This window comes from Lagenorhynchus albirostris, chromosome 16, assembly GCF_949774975.1.
Source record: "Lagenorhynchus albirostris chromosome 16, mLagAlb1.1, whole genome shotgun sequence".
Classification (NCBI taxonomy): domain Eukaryota; kingdom Metazoa; phylum Chordata; class Mammalia; order Artiodactyla; family Delphinidae; genus Lagenorhynchus; species Lagenorhynchus albirostris.
The window spans coordinates 21,812,140-21,832,020 of record NC_083110.1 but is presented as its reverse complement, the minus strand read 5'-3'; the positions used below and the strand labels follow the sequence as shown (position 1 = coordinate 21,832,020).

At 50.3% G+C, this 19,881-nt stretch overlaps 1 protein-coding gene across 1 annotated transcript in view; it reads right to left on the bottom strand.

Annotated features, from left to right (window-relative positions):
• HK1 (hexokinase 1) overlaps window positions 1-19,881 on the bottom strand; it is a 70,975-nt gene that overhangs the window by 42,378 nt on the left and 8,716 nt on the right. Inside the window, exon 2 of the mRNA XM_060125519.1 lies at window positions 8,471-8,633. Within this exon, the coding sequence (XP_059981502.1) occupies window positions 8,471-8,633 (163 nt within the window). The remainder of the gene's footprint in view (window positions 1-8,470; window positions 8,634-19,881) is intronic.

Below are 19,881 nucleotides of genomic sequence, written 5' to 3'. Positions count from 1 at the left end.
TCTCAGTTTTGATCCACTGATCTATATGTCTATCCTTATGGCAGTACCACATTGTCCTGACTACTACTGCTTTGAAATTTGAAACTGGGAAGTGAAAGTCCTCCAACTTTGTTCTTCTTTTTCAAGATTGTTTTGGCTATTCTGGGTCCCTTGAGCTCTTTAATTTTTTTCTTAAGTAGTGGTTGCCTTTTTTAAAAAAACAGCTTTTCTTTTATAAAGCTGACGCCATCTTTGTATTTGAGTCTACCAAGCTTTAAGTTCTGACACACTGCTCTATTTCTGGAACTTAGAATGGTTGTCTGGCATACAGTAAGAACACAACAAATACTTGAACTAATGAGGGTGGTAAAGGAATCAATGAATGAACCAAAGTCTTCTCACACTGAATTTCTGTTCTTACCCTCTCAAGCTCCGTGAGGGAAGAACCACAACTTAGGATTCTTTACATCTGCCCTTGGCACCCAGGATAGCTCAATAAATGCTTGGTAGCTGCTTGATCTCAAGGGTTGGTGGCCCATTCATTCATTCAAGGCAGCCTTGCTTGTTGTTCATAAAACAGGAAGCAGTTATACCGCTGGTTGGTTGGTTTTTTTTTTTTAATAAAAGCTTTATTGAGAAATAATTCACCTATCACATTTTAAAGTGTACACTTTGGTGGGTTTTAGTATATTTACAGAGTTGCGCAACCATCAACACTATCTAATTATAGAAATTTTCCATCATCCCCCAAAAAAACTCCGTACCCATTTGCAGTCACTCCCCATTTCTTTCCAAACCCCCTCGTTCACCAACAACCACTAATCCATTGTCTGTCTCTAGAGATTTCCCTATTTTGGACATTTCATATCAATGGACTACAATATGTGGTCCCCTGTGGTTGGCTTCTTTCATCTGCCATGATGTTTTCAAGGCTCACCTACGTTGTAGCATGTATCAGTACCTCATTCCTTTTAATGACTGAGTTATATTCCACTGTATAGATATACCACATGATGCCAATGTTTTGGGGGGGTTTTTTTTGGCCGCACCATGTGGCATGCAGAACCTTAGTTCCCCGACCAGGGATCAAACCCGTGCCCCCTGCAGTGGAAATGTGGAGTCCTAACCACTGGACCGCCAGGGAATTCCCCATGATGACGTTGTTTTTAAATTGCTCCTATCGTGACTTCCCTGGTGGCGCAGTGGTTAAGAATCTGCCTGCCAATGCAGGGGACACGGGTTCAAGCACTGGTCCAGGAAGATCCCACATGCCGTAGAGCAACTAAGCCCATGCGCCACAACTACTGAGCCTGCGCTCTACAGCCCACGAGCCACAACAACTGAAGCCTGCGCGCCTACAGCCTGTGCTCTGCAACAAGAGAAGCCACTGCAATGAGAAGCCCGCGCACCGCAACGAACAGTAGCCCCCGCTCGCTGCAGCTACAGAAAGCCTGCGAAGACCCAACGCAGCCAAAAATAAATAAATAAGTTAATTAAAACAAACGAAAAAAAACTGCTTCTATGGTCCAAAGGAAAGAGACCAAGGGAGAATACTGGGAAGCAGCTGTCACAGCTTTGTGGGAAATTCTGACCCTGATGTTACAGGTTGTTCAAATCAGTTTAGGGTTTTCTTTGGGCTCCCATCAGAATCCTAACCCCTGTGGTGCTTACACTACTACTCAGTTAAAAAAATGAATTTGGTATGAGGTGCTTCCTCTCAGGAGGAAGAATTACTAGAACACCAAAAGCACTTTATTTAACCATCATTCATTGAGCCTTTCTGTACTCCAGTCGCTAAGTACTTCATATGCCTCATTTTACTTTTAATCCTCTCCACCCTATGAAATAGGTACTACTATGATCCCCATTCTACAGATGAGCAAGTAAAGGCTGGGAGGGATTAGGTAACTTGCCAAAGCACATGGCCAGTAAGTGGCAGAGCCAGAATTTGAATCCAAAGCCCAAATTCATAACCGTTGGATAAAACTGCCTCCCGGACAGACCTCGGGGACAAGGATCCCCAAGGTCAGCATCAAAGTGATACTTCAGCACATCAGGAACAGCTACATCTCTCTTTGGGGGTCTCGTCAACATCCATGATTCCTCGCAGCTTCTGACTCTGTTCTTTTGCTTTGATCTTTAATGAAGATAACGAAAACTCCTTCCCGTAAGCAACTATAAACCACCTGTGCATAGGGAAATACTAGGCACAAAAGCAAACACCGTGCTAGGATGAAAATATGGGTACTTTTTATTTTGTTAACATTTTAATTTAATTAATTTATTTACTGTTTTAATGTTTTTCAAAAAATAAAACCATTTATTTATTTCATGTTTTACACTGGCTTTCATCATAACTTAAAAACAATAGCTTGGGAAATTTTTCAGTTGCCAGCCCAGTCAAAGGTCTCATTTTCAGTTGAATGAAAGGCCTAAGTAAAAGCAGGTTCTTGTGCTCAAGTTCCAGGTGATGGTGGGGCATCTCCTGCTTATTGGTGTCAGTGTCAACACACAACAGGTAAGAGCTTTCAGCCCTTCATGCGGAAAGGGATCAGGTTTCAAGCAGCACCTTTGCAGGACCCAGGCCTGAAGTTTTCAAGCAAGGTAAGTGAAAATTGTCTCAGCTGCCTCTAGGTCGGGAAGGAACCTGGCCTTAGGGTGCATAGGGCTGGCCCACACTTCTGTGGCTCTGCAAGACCCCTGCCCCACCCTAGCTCTCCACTGCTCCTTTTTTAAAAAAAAAAAAAACACAAACACAGGTCAGTAGGGTTCCAAGGAGTTAGGGTCAGAGAAGGAGACCAGAAAGGCGACCTTAAGATGTCACGACAATGTTAAATACTGCATACTCCACACATCTGCTAGTGGGAGTTGATGGGTTTGACGGGGGGCCATTCCCTGAAGGCATTTTACAAGAGGTCACTGTTAAGCCCAGTGCAGCTCCTGATCTGTCCCTGAGCAGTGACCTTGATTCCAGGGTGTGTCTGTGATTGCTAAAAGAAATGGCAGTTGGCCTCTCTTCTGTAAATCACATTTGCATCTCAGGAAATGTGAGACAAATATTAACTTACCTTCTCGGTTTATGGATAAGGAAGCTCCAACCAAACCAGGTGAATGACTTGCTCACAGTCACGCCTGTGGCAAGCCCAGGGCCCTTCCCTTTTCTTGGTCACTCATGTACTTGCAAATACTGGGATGCTCCTAATTTTTTATGTATATATGTCTTATCTTCCTCAGTTGGATGATAAGCAATTTGAAGTCCAGGGCAATTTAACATGCTTACTTCCCTCCCCCAGTACTGAGTCCTGCAAATCTGTACGTGTTTGCTGCTAGTTTGATAAGAACTACCTGGGTTAAATGCATGGTCAGTCCTATCCTCTGCCAGGCAAAGGACACCAAGGAACAACTTCTGGAAAGGGCAGCAAGATTTCCGGTAAGCTTTGTTTGCTGTCTAGCATCTCTTTAGATAACTACCCTCCAAAGAGTCCCCCACTTTGGCCATCACGATTGGTTCAGGATGGGCACGTGATCCACGTCAGCCAATCATTACCCTCTCCAAGACCACCTCTGGGACCTCTAGTTCTTAGGTGAGGTGTCAGCTAGGGCTGCCAGGGCTGTCTCTGCCACCATAAGGGAGAGGTGGCCTACAAAAGAAGCTGACACAAAGACTAAAAGAATAAGAGACAGATGAGTCCCTGTCAACAGAAGCCAACTTACAACTCCATCTCCCAGTTATGTGAACCTAGAATTCCCTTTCTTGCTTATACAACTTTGAGTTAGATTTTTTTTTTTTTTTTGCGGTATGCGGGCCTCTCACTGCTGTGGCCTCTCCCGTTGCGGAGCACAGGCTCCGTACGCGCAGGCTCAGCGGCCATGGCTCATGGGCCCAGCGCTCCGCGGCATGTGGGATCTTCCCGGACCGGGGCACGAACCCGTGTCCCCTGCATCGGCAGGCGGACTCTCAACCACTGCGCCACCAGGGAAGCCTATTTTTTCCTTTAAATTCAAGTTCAGCTTCTTTTTGCAGCAGTTGGCTTCCCTCTAACTTCCTCTTCAAATCTTTGGCCTCAACCTTCCTGCCGGCCGCTGCTGAGACTTCGTCCCACATTTCCCATTTCCACTGAAGCCAGAAGAACTGCTCTTCTAGAGAAGGCTCATTAAACAAAACATCTGAAGGGCCCCCGGCAACTCTCCACTTTATAACGACAACCATTATTACCAGCAAATAATGGAAAACAAACACGGGGACAGATGTCTCTCTTGAGTCCAGACCTGCGCTGGAATACAGGGCAAACAAAAACTCTGCTTTCATGAAATGCCTACCTTTGCTCTGCTCCGTGAATTAATTCTGTACATGAGACACAAAGCCTTCCCTCCTGTCTGCAATCCAGCTAGTTGATGAGAGTTTATACCTTCGTCAGAAACCCACCCAGAACGCTAGACATTCAGATTTCATGGATGGAGAGAATTTCTGAGACAATCCAACCACCTTCCCATATAAGGAAACAGGCAGAGAAAGGTAAGTGACCAGCCCAAATGCTGTGGAAAAAGGAAATATTTTCCTTCCTTTGGCTGGAAAGTAGTATATTTTAAGCCCCCAGAATTTAACTGTGACCACACTGCAAATCAAACATTTTTAACTTAACCTTTGAGCAAAGAGCCTGCTAGGAACCATGAAACAGAAACAAGGAAACGTTCAACTCAATTTATCCTCGAGAAGCTTACGATCTAATTGGTATTTATGGATACAATATCCTGAGTGATAAATGACAAGAGGAGAAAAAAGGGGAGGTTTCACAAGTGAGACAAAGTGTTGGCCAGGCTTTCTGAGGGAGGCTGGACGCAGCTAGGCACCTATCCCCGACTGGGCAGCTCTGAAGAGAGGTTTCTGTTTAGCCAAGTCATCGGAGTAAAAAGGCTTCAATATCTTTCTTCTATATATATTATTCATACCTTTCCCACTCCAGAAAGGATATGCAGCAGCTAAAAGCCACTTTAGGGTTTTTGGGGTTTTTTTTAAACCTAGCGTGTAGATTACTGGACAGCAATTAAAGAAAAACCACTGCCCATAACAATCGTCAAAAGGGGAAAAAAATTCATAAAAATGGGCTGATAACATTTCGGAAAAATCAGTAGAGTTTCAAAACTCTGAGTCCAGTCATGAAGGTCAAGGTCAGCGGGAAAGGAAAGGTTTGTTTCTCCCTCTGACTTGGAAGTCACATCACCACTTGACAGGCAGGGGCATCTGTCAACCTCGGTGAGTCCAAGTTATCCTTTGGTGGTTTGGGATTACCACTGATTCTGTCGCTGACTAATTATACAGTTGAAGCAGTAATTAACATTGCGAAAAGGGAACAGCACCACGGTTTACTACGAAGGAGACCCACATCCCGGCTGCTCCAGGGGACCTCCTGGTTGGAGGCACTTCCATCACAAAGGGGCAGGGGCTGCACTGGGGTCAGGGGCCCAAGGCCTTGGTATCAATGTCAATGTCTGTGTGGGGCTGTAGTGACCATTCCAAGGGGAGTGTGGGCCCCTGGGCACATGACCCGAGCCCACCCATGAACATTAGCAACAGTCATAGGGAGAAGTATAGGGTATATTACTAGGGTTGCACAGTGGCCCCCCCCAAAAGATATGCAGAAGTCCTAACTCTGGGTGCCTGTAAATGTGGCCTTATTAGGAAATAGGGTCTTTGCAGGTGTAATCAAGTTAAGAGGAGGTCATGAGTGTGGGTCCTAATCTGACTGGTATCCTTATAAGAGGAAAATGCCATGTGACAACAGAGGCAGAGACTGGAAACTACAAGCCAAGGAATGCCAAGGATTGACAGCCACCACCAGAAGCTAGCAAAAGGCAAGGAAAGATTTAACCCAGTGTCTCAGAAGGAGCATGGCCCTGCTGACACCTTGATTTTGGACTTCTAGCTTCCAGAACTGTGAGATAATTCACTCTGATTTAAAGCTACCCAGTTCGTGGTACTTTGTTACAGCAGCGTTGGAAACTAACGCAGGGTAGAAGAAACAGTCACCAGGGAGGACAGAGGTGGGCAGGGTAGGGGAAGGCTGGGGGACCCAGGGCCTCATGCATAGGAGGGCGGGTCCTTGTGGTTCAGGGCTTTGGTTCCTCCTCCCCCCTCCTCCTTCTGTTCTCAGCACTGTTCTGGGCTCCCAAGAGGCCCTAAACATTTGGCCCCAACCACGCTGGAGATGAGAGGCTCAGAAGGAAGCATGGGGCCCAGGCTGCTGGCTCCAGTTCCGCAAACCCTAGGACAGTGTTTCCCAACGTGGGCATATTACCACATATGTTATCACATTTAAGACACCACTGATTGCAGACACATCATTATTTTACGTAATACGAAAAGAGGAAAAAATACTGCCGATAATAATTTAAAGATGCAACTATTGTACAATGCATTGCTGATTTCAGAGGACTCAAACAAAAAGGTGTCTCAAAATAGATGAAATATAGTAATAGATATTGGGGGGAAAGATCAAACAGGTTTGGGGAAAAGGAAGGTGGCCGGGTTAAACAGGTTTCTCTCCTGCAGAACTGCTCAGGGCCTTTAATACGTTGGTGTCTGCTTTGAATCTCTAAGAGGGGGCTGCAGAATGTTGTCTTTCCCAAATGAGGATGAGTTTTGGGCCCTGTTTCAAAGAGTAACTAATGGGGACAAATGACTAGATTACTAGCCATTTGTGTATGTGGATCACACTTTGAGCCCCTCAACCCTGGAAATGGTGTGTGAAAGAGTGAAGGAGGGCACCCCCTGCTGACACACAGTCCTGGGAAGGGGAGCTGGCTTGCAAGCCGCGTTCAGGAGGAAAGAGAAGGCATCTCTCATGGGATGTGCCGGCCCTGGGCCAGTCACACAGGATCAGGTGCTCCCCAGGCATAAGGCAGCCTTCTGAACTCTCCAAGCAAAGCCAGAGCAGGGGCCCTGGGGGGCTGCCCATCCCACCTCGCCTCCCCTTCCTCTTTTCTCAGCTGACAGCAGCTGACCACGCCTCTCCTACAGAACTCAGCTAACCCTGTAAAGGCACAAATCCTCCTGGATGTGAGTGCCATTCGGGGCTGGGAAAAAGCAGGAGTGAATTAGAAAGCCGGAGGCATCAGAACAAAACCCAGGGGACACCACGGTCTGGTCACTCTGATGACTAGAATCTCTTCGGCAGTCATAAAAAAAACCTAAACTGCTGGTCACCAAGACCTCAAGGAAAACAAAAGGATAAAAGTGGAGTAGATTTTAAACAGTCGAGAAACATCAGAGATATAAGTACCAGTGTGTGTGCATGAAGTAAACCCCAACTGTGGCCACAGGGCAAACAGAGCACATGCCCTTCCTAGGCGTCCCAATCTTGTTCAGGACTTTAAAGGCCGGCTGCAGGCACGGCAGGGCCTTCCCACTGCAGCCAGTCCTCCAACAAGCCGTGCGCTCGCCCACCTTTCATAAACATCAGCTGCAACAGCTGCAGTCTTCCTGATGTCCATTTTGTCGGCTCCATATCAGATGCCCCAAATCGCAGCTTTAAACTAGTCCCCAGAGTAGGGAAGAAACACAACAGTGTTGTAAGGGCCGTACTTTCAGGCTATGTACTCACAACCCCAAGAGAAACCTGACTTTCATGATCTCTCTCCCTCCCTCTCACAAAGCAGGCGAGCCCCCGCCTAGAGCACAGAACACGGCTCAGAGCAGGATTCCTGTGCGTGCGCTAAGCTGGGGCAGGCACAGCACCCACTCCTGGGTCAGCCAGACAGAACGACCTCCACTGAGCAGGCCAAGGCCAGGCTGTGCCCTCCCAGCCTCCACCCTGCCAAGAGCAGGGGCTGAGGCCAGTCCCTGGGGAGGGGGTACTGACAATCCTCAGGGAGCCCCCAGAACCCCACTGTGGGGCATGAGCCACACGATGCAGACCAACAGGATAATTTTTTTTTTTTCCAGTCCTACTCCTCTCACCATTTCTCTGCTTGAGGGGCTACCTTGACTTAGCATCTATGAAATTTGTACAAATGGGGACTTGAGTCTCCCCCCTGAGTCTGAGACGCACCTGGCCGCTAGGATCGCTACTTATCTGGGGTACTAAAAGGAGGCCTTGGTGCCCTGATGGAGAGATTCTCCTAACATGAAGGAGAATCATGTGTTGTGGAGCCATTCATGTTCTGAAGGCATAAGAGTAACTCACACAGCATCTGTAAGATCCCTAAACACTACACTTTCTTACCATAAGTCACTAGACAGGCCAACAAAGGCAGGTCAGCATGGTCCAACCACGGTACCCCCCATAGCACATGGTAGGATCTCAATGGACATACATTGGATTGATGGATGGATGGATGGGAGAACAGATGGATGGAATGGTGAATGAATGAATAACTGGATGAATGAGTAAATGAATGAAAGATGAATGAATGAACAAACGAATGTAAGTTGGAAGGGTGGCTTCACAGAGCTTTCAGCCCTCAGAGCCCAATCTCTGGGTGAGAGACTCACCTGAACCGTCAGGAATGGACCTTACAAACGTTGGCAACATCTTGACTGTGGCTGTCGGATTAAAATCCCGGGAGAGGCCATTCTTCATCTCCTTTTTGAAACGAGCCATGATATCTAACAGAGTTTCATCAGAGAGCCGCATGGCATAGAGATATTTGTCGATCTGAAAGAAGGACGAGAAGGAAAGAAAGTGAGGCCAAGGCTGGGGAAGGTCGTTTCAGCTCAAGTCTGGCTGGGGTAGGACGGGGCAGGCGGCGTGAGGCTCCCACCTGCCTAAGACAGTCCAGCTCCCGTGGGCACTGGAACACCCATGCTGGCCCATCATTCAAGTGCGATCAACCATGTCACTCAGAGCAGGCTTGCAAATGCTCTGAGCCCCGGTTCCCCCCCTGTAAAATGAACCAGACACCTCCAAGGTCCCTTCCAATCCTTGACTATTACATGGAAGCTGCCCTTCAATCCCCAGGTATGCGCCAAAGGCACCTTAAGCCTCCACGTGATTCCTTCCCTCTGTGAGAGGTGGCTGGCTCATCCTCACGTGGATGACAGTGCCACAGAACAAGGGCTCCAGAGCCATCTACCTGGGGTTCAAATCCAAGCTCCATCACTTACCAGCTGTGTGAACTTCAGTTTCCTCAACTGAAAAACTGAGATGATAAATAGAACGTAACTCACAGAATGTTGTAAGATCAAAGGAGACAGAGAAGCACTTAGAACACAGAAAGTGCTCAGTAAACATTAGCTATTAGCATTGTGAGGCAGTGGTGCTGGTGGGTTTCCTTGGGCACGACTTCTAGGTAGGTGGAAATGGTGGACGAAGGGCTGGAGCCCTTCAGGACATGGGGCTGCAGGCCCAGAGCACGGAGACCTTAACCTCACTACCCCCAGCAGGTATGAGACAGCCCAAGTTCCCACGCCCGTGTGCCAGGGCCCATGTGCCCACACTTCCTGATCAGACCGCTCCTGACCCAACAGGACCAAACCAACCCGCTCCACTTCCTGGGCTCCCCACTCTCCTCAAGGATCCTGGGCTCCTAACCTCAGGCCCTGTTGCTGTCATTTGTTGTTCTTCCTTCATAGTATCTTCCTGCTGACTCTATTTACTGGGCACCTACTACATGCCTGGCTCTTGGTTAGACATCTGTCCTCATGGTGCCTGATCCTGTGGAGTTCACTGAAGTCTCTCTGTCTCACCATTCATTCTTTCTGCCACTCCCTGCCTTAGGAAGCCCTGATAACCATGTGCCTGTATTCCTGACGCCTGATGCGTAATCAGTGTCATGGTTTTCAATCTTCAATTTCTCTCCCTTCCAACCCAACCTCTACACCACGGCCACATTGCACCTTCTTTTTTTTTTCTTTTTTCTTTCTTTATAAATTTATTTATTTATTTATGGCAGCATTGGGTCTTTGTTGCTGTGCGTGGGCTTTCTCTAGTTGTGGCAAGCGGGGGCTACTCTTCGTTGCGGTGTGCGGGCTTCTCACTGCGGTGGCTTCTCTTGTCGCGGAGCACGGGCTCTAGGCGCGCAGGTTTTAGTAGTTGTGGCTCGCGGGCTCAGTAGCTGTGGCTCGCAGGCTCAGTAGTTGTGGCTCTCGGGCTCTAGAGCACAGGCCCAATGGTTGTGGCGCACGGGCTTAGTTGCTCCGTGGCATATGGGATCTTCCCGGACCAGGGCTCGAACCCGTGTCCCCTGCATTGGCAGGCGGACTCTTAACCACTGCACCACCAGGGAAGTCCCCCACATTTCACCTTCTTAAACTGGGACCCTGGTCACTTCACTCCCCTGCTCAAAACCTTGCAAAGCCCCCCACATTGGAGGCGCCTACACTCTGCGGGTGTGGCTCCGGGCTCTCTGCACACCAGCCAAACCACCTCTACCATTCCTGGGAGGTGCCTGGCCCTCCTGTTGAAATGCCCTTCCTTCTCTTCCCAGCTACTCAAAGCTCACCTCCCCTTCAAGGTTCAAATCAAATGTCACCCCTCCTGCAGACGTCGAGACCCTCGGGGTGCAGATACCGCCTCCCTCAGCACCGATCTCTCTGCACGGTCCAGCCTGTATCATCACTTTCTATGCCTGTCACCTGGACAGTGTCTGCTCCATTCACCTTGACCTCCCCATGTCTCACAAGCAGCCTCACACACGGCAAGTTTCTGGCAGATGGACAGACAGATTTATGACCCAATGAGGATGAAAAGACCTTTGACGTGATTTGCTTCTGAGAATGGCTTCTCATGCTTACTTTTCAGGGTGGCTGGAAACGTCCGACTCAAGGACACAGAGTCATTTCTGCATATTTTGGTCCTGGGCAGGCTTCTCGCTCTGGACTCCATGCCTCGTGCTCCCCCAGGCCCTGCCTGTCTCCTGTTTCAGGGACAATCAGGGCACTGGCAGGAGTCCCCCAGTGTCCTCTGTGGCCAGAGACAACCCTGCCCCCACCCACATCTCTTCTACCGCAACTACCTTTTCCTTTCCCCTTCGTGAGAAAGCCGTGTGGAGAAGGGCAATCAGAAACCGCTAGGAGCTGAAAGATAAATGGCCAGAACACAGCCCTAGAAGACATGCTCTGTTCTACCCCCAAGGCTGGCAGCGCTGATCCGCAGCCCTTGCTGTCACCACGCCCACGTGCTGGTCGGGAGAGGCAGTCACACGTGCACGAGCGGCCGCAGAAGCACATGGGGGCTACGAAGCACAGACTGGAGAAGGCTGCTGGCGGGGGTGATGTCGGAGAGTGCGTCCAGGCACAGACAAGAGCGTGTGTGAAGGCCAAAGGTGAGGGAGGGAGGGTGGTCTGTGGGATGACGGAGCACACAGTGCAAGAAGTGAAGCAGCTGGAAAGGCTGCCAGGAGCTAAGCCTGCAGGGTCTCGTGCACTGGGCGAGCAGGTTTAGACTCTAAACGTGACTCTGAGTATTCAACAGTGACACGTTTCAGAAAGCTCAGCTGTGCGCTGGGGCGGGGACGGGTGAGCAGTACCAGCAGTCACGGCGCTGCTCTGGCATGTGGACATGTTTCCACTACCACACTCCTCACCCTACATCACGATTATCTGTCTACTGACATGCCTATCTCCTCTGATAACATGTGAGTTCCCCAGGAAAGGAAAGACGGAGGAGACCTGTGGAACTACCCAGTGGCCTGGCACAAAAGAGGAATTCAGTGAATGCCAGATGCTAGAATAATACTTTATAATTATATCAGGTGCTTTCACATCCAATATGTCATTTAACCTTCAATACAACCCTGTCAGGGGGACATTCTTTTTTTTCTTTTTTAAAGTTTATTTATTTTTGGCTGCGTTGGGTCTTCGTTGCTGCACGCAGGCTTTCTCTACTTGCGGCGCACGGGCTCTAGGCACACGGGCTTCAGTAGTTGTGGCGCACGGGCTTAGTTGCTCCGCGGCATGTGGGCTCGAACCCATGTCCCCTGCATTGGCAGGTGGATTCTTAACCACTGCGCCACCAGGGAAGTCCCAGGGGGACATTCTTAATCCCCATTCTACAGTTGTGAAAACTGAGGCTCCAAGAAGCTAAGTGATTAGTTCGAAGCACACAGCCAGGGAGTCAGTCCCATACCTGAGAGCCTAACACTCTCCCTACAACCGTCCCCATCCCTTGGAGAAGGCCAGTCCCCCTACCGTGTGGAGATCAGGCCCAAGCAAAGCTGCTGAGATTTTCCAGCTGGACAGGGAGAAACTTCTAGAAGAAGCAGGGCTCCACAGCCAGCCTGCCTCCTAACTCGAGGCACAGCTCAGCACAGGGACAGTGAGCCCAGAAGCCAGACGTTTTCAGGACAGCCAATCAGACCCGAATAGAGGCAAGAAGCTCAAACAAGAGAACAGGCTGGGGATATAGAAGACGACCTGGCCCCCCAGCGTAGAAGGAAGGAGGGTTTCCCCCGCTGGTTCAGGTTCATGAATCATCACGTGGTACAACTCTTCTCAGAAGAGATGTGGAAATTGGGGCCAGAAAGAGGGTATAGCTTAGGGCAGAGCTGGAACTGACTTTGAAGCCTCCTGGATCTCAGGTGCATGAGAAGAAGCCAAGGGGCACCCCTTCTGGTCCTCAGGAGCTCAGGAGGGGCCTCTGAACGGCACAGATCCTGGGGCTGGGCTGCAGGTACCCCCCAACGCTGCCCAGCCAGGCAGACACCTGGTGCAGGACTCAGCAGATCCACACCATATGGACTGTGGCCCTTTAAGCAGCCCAGGAAGCGCTGGAACAAGAGACGTTTGCAGAATACTCCCAGGGGCCCAGAGTGCCCAGCACCTCACTGAACAAGGGGCCTCTTTCCTCTCATTCAGACTAGCCCTGCCTCGCAGCTGGCCGGGCTGCCCCTGTCCACCTGGGAAAGAAGCTGGGAAAGGGTGGTAGGTGGAAGGGGGTAGAAAGGAAGGGTGTCCTCCTGCCCATTTGCTCTAGATCTCTGCAAGAACCCCAGTATAAGAGCTGCTTTTCTTATAGGAGGTTGGCCCGGAAGCCCAGGAGGGGAGAGATGGAGGAGGGATGCAGGGCCGGAGAAGGACAACTTCTGGCTTTGGGAGGTTTGGCCAAAGTCTGTGGTCCTTTCAGCATTTCTCTTTCCGTTCCCTCTCCATAGCAACTCCAGATCTTTTCCTCTCCCCTCTCTCTCCCTCCCTTTCACATTTCCACAATTCTTGCTCTTCTCTTAGGACGCTGCCTCAAACTCTGCTGCTCTGGCCAAACGCTGGTGCCCAAAGAATCCCACCTGTGCCTCCAACCCCCAGCGCTACATTTTGGTGACAGGAGGGCACAGCACCTCTTCTGGTGGGCTTCAAGCTGCAAGCCTTTGGAACATCTCTCATAGGATGTCTGTCACAGACAGAGACAGAGGCTTCCAGGAGTCTGTGATAGGAACCTCCTGGGCTCCCTTTCACACATGGTGTCTGACACAAGTATTCAGGACTCGGTCAGACTGGGAAGGAAATGGGGGAGGTCCCAGGGTCCCAGACACCACATGGCGAGCTGGGTCCTACAGACTCTCGGCTCAGACTGACGACGCCCCTGTCCAGCCCCCAGGGCATCTTTCACCGCCACCGCCACCACCACCACCACCACCACCACCACCACCACCACCACCACCACCACCACCACCACCACCACCACCACCACCCACCACCAGGGGAAGAGCCCTTCTCCCGAGGGTGGGAGCCGAGGAGGCTGCACAGGGCAGGCACTGGTGCCCTACTACTGTGCAAATACCTGGGCTGTCCTTCCTGTGGACCGAGAGGGCCTGGAAGCTCTCATCGGCTCCAGAAGCAGGAACACAGCAGAGGCAGGAGGAGATGTCAGAAGAGAACACAACCTCACCAAGCCCCGCTGGCCCAGAGCTGTCTGGCCAGTGGAAGAGCCCAGCGACCCCGCACTGGTCTAAACTCAAACATTTCTGTGCCCGACCCCAGCCCCACCTCCTGGTCCCAACAGACACGTATGAAAAAAACAATTCAAGACTGTACATGCCCAAGTGGACAGGCTGGTCATGGCAGGAGGCTCCGTAACCACTGGTGACCCAGGCACTCTAACCTCCTGTGGGAGGGGGAACAGCCATGGAAAATTTTCACTCCCTCTCTCGTCCATTCTTCCGTGAGGATCAAGAACGAGGCAGAGCAACAGGTGTGACCGAAGCTGATCGGCACAGGCCTACGAAGTGAACGTTCCAAGTGAGACACTTTACTTGCAAAGGAAATTGGGGAGCTGGCAGCGAAGCGTTAAGAAGGACTCTTGCTTAAGGGTAGGTCAGAGATTTCAACATCAGATTCACTTCTCTTTCTTAAGGAGACTGACTCAGGAACGAATGGGTCCAGGGGGGTTAATATTATTTTAATAAGAGCTCACGTGTGCAGAGGGCTCTGCTATCTACACACACAATTTTCACACACATTATCCCACCTGGACGGCATACAAAGAGAAGCAATGAGCTCATGGATGCCGGGGGTCTGGCATGAAGTGGTGCCTAATGTGTTAGCTCCCCTTCTCCCGGCACAGAAACCCAGCAAAGTAGGCGGTAGTCGAGGAAACTGAGCCCCATGACTCACACAAAGTCACATGGTTTATCAGTGGCAGCTAGATCTACATTCCAGGTCTTCTAACCCCTCATTTGGGGCTTCTTCTTACAGATTTCTATCTTTTCTTACATGGCGGGAAGAACACAGGGCTATGGATGAAGACAACTGAGTTCAAATCTAGGACCTGCCATTTATTTGCTGTGTGACTTTGGACAAGTTACTTAACCTCTCTGAGTCCTGATTTCCTCACTTTTAAATGAGGATAATTATACTTTCACCTCAGAGAGCTATTCGGAGAATTTTAATTATGTACCAAGAATTCTTCCCACCCTTCCAACGAAATGACAGAAAGGGAATCCATCTCCCTCACTCCCTTGTCTAACTCATAATCACACATCCCTAATTCCTTTTACCTAAATACCTAGAGAAATGCATTGATTACCAAATATTACTGACCCATTTTGTAGAAAAGAAAACTAAAGGTAGGTGGTCATTTGCCTGAAACCATAGCAAATAAAAGATTCTCACAAAAGTCCTCTGAAACATTTGGATTGTTTTATTACTTAAAAAAAAAAACTAACAGTACATTATAGTAACAATAAGTTATATACACTCATTATTAAAAAAATTCAAACAATACATAAATGCACAAAAGTAAAAAGTCTGAGTTCTTCCCTCCATCTCCCCAGAGAAATCCCTGCTAAAAGAGCTTTATGTTCTAGGACAGTTTTCCTACCTAAACAAACATTCATACATACAGGGCTTGGGTCTTTTTGTATTTCATTTTACAAAAAATGGAATCACATTATAAGCAGTTTCTCCCTTGAAACCTTAACTCCTCCTCTATTTCCTCGGGGAACTGCCTCTAAGACTCACACTACCAGCCATACTTAGATTTTCTCAGGACCCTACCTGGCTCAATGATGGGACATGGACTGGGTAGTACAAACACCTGCGCCAGACTCCAGCTTTGCCATCCTGCAGGCACCTCAGTCTTTCCATCTGTAATGTGGGTGTGTTCACCTGACTCTGACCTAGGAAGGCCTCTCTACTTTGCATAGCACTTTCACACGCTGGTCCTTAAACTATCCTGTCCAGAGAAGCAGGGCAGGTGCCATCACATTCAATGCCCTAAGGAAAAATTAGAGGCTAGAGAGGTTATTCGACTGGCCAAGGTGACCGCTGGTCAGCAAGAAAACTGGAGTAGACACCAAGTTCCTGGTTCTGTGGTCCCTCCTCAGTACCTTTCTTGCTCAGGCCAGGGCGAACCCAGGCCCAGGGCTTCCGAGAGCAGCGAGACGTGGGAACATGGTGGCATTAATGCCACAGCTCCATCCACTGCAGGAGCAGCATGGCTCCCTTGCCTTGCAGAAAGCACGCTGCTCCGGCCTGATTATTCTGGAAGCCTCATTCACCCTCCAGCAGCTACCAGGGATCTGAACTGGTCATTTCCCCTTTCACACAATCCTGGGAAGGAAGTTCAAAGGCCATAGCAAGCCCAAAGGTCCTGGCCTGATGGGACCCTCCGCCGTGGTGGGTCCCATCCCAAGCCCTCCTCCTGCAGGTCCAACCCTCTTCCTGCCTGCCCAGCCCCACCTCACTGCCAAGGGTGTCGGCCGCAAGGAACCTACATTTCTATCCTGCTTTTGGCAGCTGGTACCTGAGCAGAGAGGGCACTGGCCGCAAGGAGAGACATTTTGGACCCTGTGGGTTCCCTACCAGGATCATCTGCTCCCGGCACCCTCCTGCCCTCTGCACCCCCGACGGTCCTTCCTCACAGATCCCCCTCTATTACTCGGCTGGCTTGGCCTATAACCGCCTCTCTGCACTCCACTCCACACCCACCTCCTCCGAAGGGGGTACCATGATCCGCCCGCCCAGCACCAGCTGCCGCTCTCCTCGGCATCCCCTCGGCCCTCGTGCTACGTAGGAGCGATCTGCCCGCGCCGCAGCAACACGTGCATGGTGCACGCCTCCAGCTAGACCGTGAGTGCCAGGGGTGCAGGGGCCACGCTTCCAACTTCCTTGTGTCCCCACCCCCTCAGGTGGCTTCTCAGCTGGGCTGAGTGGCTGCTCTCCTGGAGGGGCAGGAAGGCCTCTGGAGACGCTTGGCCCAGGAGGTCTTCTTGGAAGGGTCTGCTGGCTCAGATAAGGCCGGAGACTCCTGTTCCCTGAATGACCCAGCCCTTCTCCAGCACCAGTCCCTCACTTCAGCCTGAGGGCGACCTGCGTGGAGCCAACAGCCCCTCCCTGAGTGATGGAGAGTTCCAGGCGCTCTCAGACGCCTGCTTCGCCTCACAACATCTGCACCTCAAGGCCCAAGGGGACATATAAACGCTCTACAGATAATCAGGAGGCTCCACTCTTCAAGGCTCCCAGAGACTGTGGAATATCTGAAAGAGGAAATGTGTTTGGGAAAATAAATCCCACGTTAGAGGCTTCTCAGTGAAAGCTGTGTGTGCGAACATCCCCAGTGCATCAGGGGTCCCTTCGGCCTGTTCACACACTATGAGGGGAGGTTCCCCTTCTCCAGTCCGTTTTCCAAAATTCAGACACAGCTCTCGGTGCCTTATCTATCATTTAATGGACGCCTCTGAACTGTGAGTTCCATTTCAGTGAGCATGGACGCAGCACCTATGAAGCACCATGGACTGTTCACACATACAACACTTCTGTTTAATCAGAGCAAATCCGGAAGAAAACGGGATCCCCATTCTTGATGAGGAAACTGAGGTTCTGGGAACTGTGATGTAACGGTCAGCAAGGATGGGTCCCCTGCTGGGCACTTCCGCCTGCCCTGATCCAAGCTGCACACTTGCAGGGTGGGCGCTATCAGCCCTGTTTTACATGGGAGGAACCCAGGGCGTGAAGCCAAGCAAAAGGCCCGAGCATCCAGCACCCAGGGTGGCTCTGGCTTCAGACCCCAGCCCCGGTGCTCCCTCCCTACTTCCCCAGACTCCTCTTGCTAGGAGGACCACAGAAGGCCGTGAGGTCATGCCCAAGGTCCTCCTGGTGACCTTGGCTCAAGCTAAGAGGCACTTTCTGCTGGTGAGAGACCAGGCCCTTGCCCAGACAAGAACAAAGCTGTCACACTGAACTAGCTAAAAATAAAGGAGGTACGCAGTCCCTCAAGGGGAACAGAACAGCCCTGGAATGTGGCGGGGCAAGAACAACAGGCTTCGTTCTGGGCCTCACGGTCAATGGCTTGGGCAGGGCCAGGCACCAGACTCACAGTTCCCAATGTGCCAGGTGCCTCCAGACGAGAGGGAAGAGAGGGTCCAAAGTACGGACAGCTCTGCTTTCACTATGAGACAACCAGACCCCAGAGCCGTGGCTCGCAAATACTGCAGTGATAGGAGCAGACTGGGCTGGAAAGTGAAGGGCTTCAGGCCTCCTCCAGCTATACAGATTTAACCTTGGGCAAGTCACTTCCATCTCTGTGTTTTTCCATCAGTAAAAAAGCAACAATGAAAACTGCCCTCTCGTCTTCATATGGTGGGCATAGGAGCTCATGACACCATGGATTCCTCAGAACACAGGCTTTTCAAAATCCCATGGTGGCAAAGCAGAATGGTACCCAGGATCCCTGCCCCGGCTCAGGGCTCTGTCCGCTTACCCTCTGTTATCCAGGAAGCTACACTCCCCCACCATGCCTCGGCAGGTGCCTACAGATGTGTTCTGGGTGAACAACGATGATAACATCTGACATTTGTACAGTTCAGTACGCTTTCCAAGTGTTTCCATATCCATTCTCTGATTTGATAAATGGGCAGATAGTGAGGTAGGAATCATTTACCCCATCTGACAGATAAGGAAACTGAGCCCCAGAGAGCTTGATGTCCACCTAACAACACTGCTCGAGCTAGAGGGATCCTTGAGAGATAAAGGATTCCAGGCTCCTGGCTTTATAGATGAGGAAATTGAGGCCCAAGGACCGCAGGAACCCACTGCCTTAAATGCAGAGTGCCTCTGCCTGAACTTCTGAAGCATAAAATTTCCTGTCTAGCAGAGTGCTTCCAGTAGGAATACAATGCAAGCCACATATGTAATTTAACATTTTCTAGTAGCCAGATTTTTAAAAACAGGTGAAATTAATTTTAATAACATTTAACCCAATATATCCAACATATTATTCCCACATGTAATATTTTTTAAATGATCAACGAGCGATTTTATATATCTTTGTCATACAGAGTCTTCAAAATCCTGTATTTTATGTTCAACAGCACATCTCAAACCAGACTTGCCACATTTCAAGTGCTCAAGAACCACATGTGGCTGGTGGCTACTGTTGTGGACAGCAGGGCTCTAGCACTCCAAGCACATCCCCATCATGGGAGCCTTGGGTGATGATTTCTGCTGGGAGCCCACTGCAATGCACTGCTTTAGAAGCCTGAAGCCCTGGACCGAAGTCCTGGATCTGCATGACAGTGAGAGCTGCCTACTAGTGTCAGACAGACCTGTGTCTCCATCCCAGCCCTCTGTTCTCTGGCCACCAAAGATCAGATCACTTCCACTTCCTGAAGCTTGCCTGCCCCACATGTAAGATGCAGAAAGAAACACCTACACCCAAGCTTGCCAGAAGGACTTCACTAAATCAAGCATGTAAAAGTATTTTGAGAGTGGAAAAGAACTTTGCAAATGTGACCTGGTGTCTTTGTTACAAGGATGGCCTGCGGGTCTCCAACTCAACTCACCCCACCCACCCAGAGAGGGTCCCGGAAGGCACCAGGGGACATTAGAGAAATGAGATCAGACTGAATAACAAGGCTGAAGGCAAACCCCACGTGTCAATCAATCAAGGAAATCAGCTGCTTACAGTAGGGCCAGGCAGAAGCTGGGAGAGAAAGCTAGAATAATAATGCCTTATAGGGAGCATGGGGAGGTCTTTCAGGGAAAGCACTGGCCTCCCAAGTGTCCTCTTTTAATTGCAAACAGGATGGAGGGAAGGGGACAAATGAAAAGGGTACACAGAAAAATTTGAAAACCAGAGAAAATCCCTAACATTCACTGTAAAAGACTTTATTGGGTCAATTTCCTGCCCAAGTGGAGGGAGCTGGTCAACACTGAGCAGCTTGGGGGTGGAGGGGTGGAGGGGTGGGGATGGCAGGCACAAACCAGTGTGCTGGTGCTGGGGAGGATGGGGAGGATGGGGAGGATGGGGAGGAAGGGGAGGAAGGGGAGGAAGGGGAGGAAGGGGAGGATGGGGAGGATGGGGAGGATGGGGAGGATGGGGAGGAAGGGGAGGAAGGGGAGGATGGGGAAGAAGGGGAGGATGGGGAGGAAGGGGAGGAAGGGGAGGAAGGGGAGGATGGGGAGGATGGGGAGGAAGGGGAGGATGGGGAATGGGAATCGGGGGAGTATGGAGGGTCTCGTGCCCAGCTCTG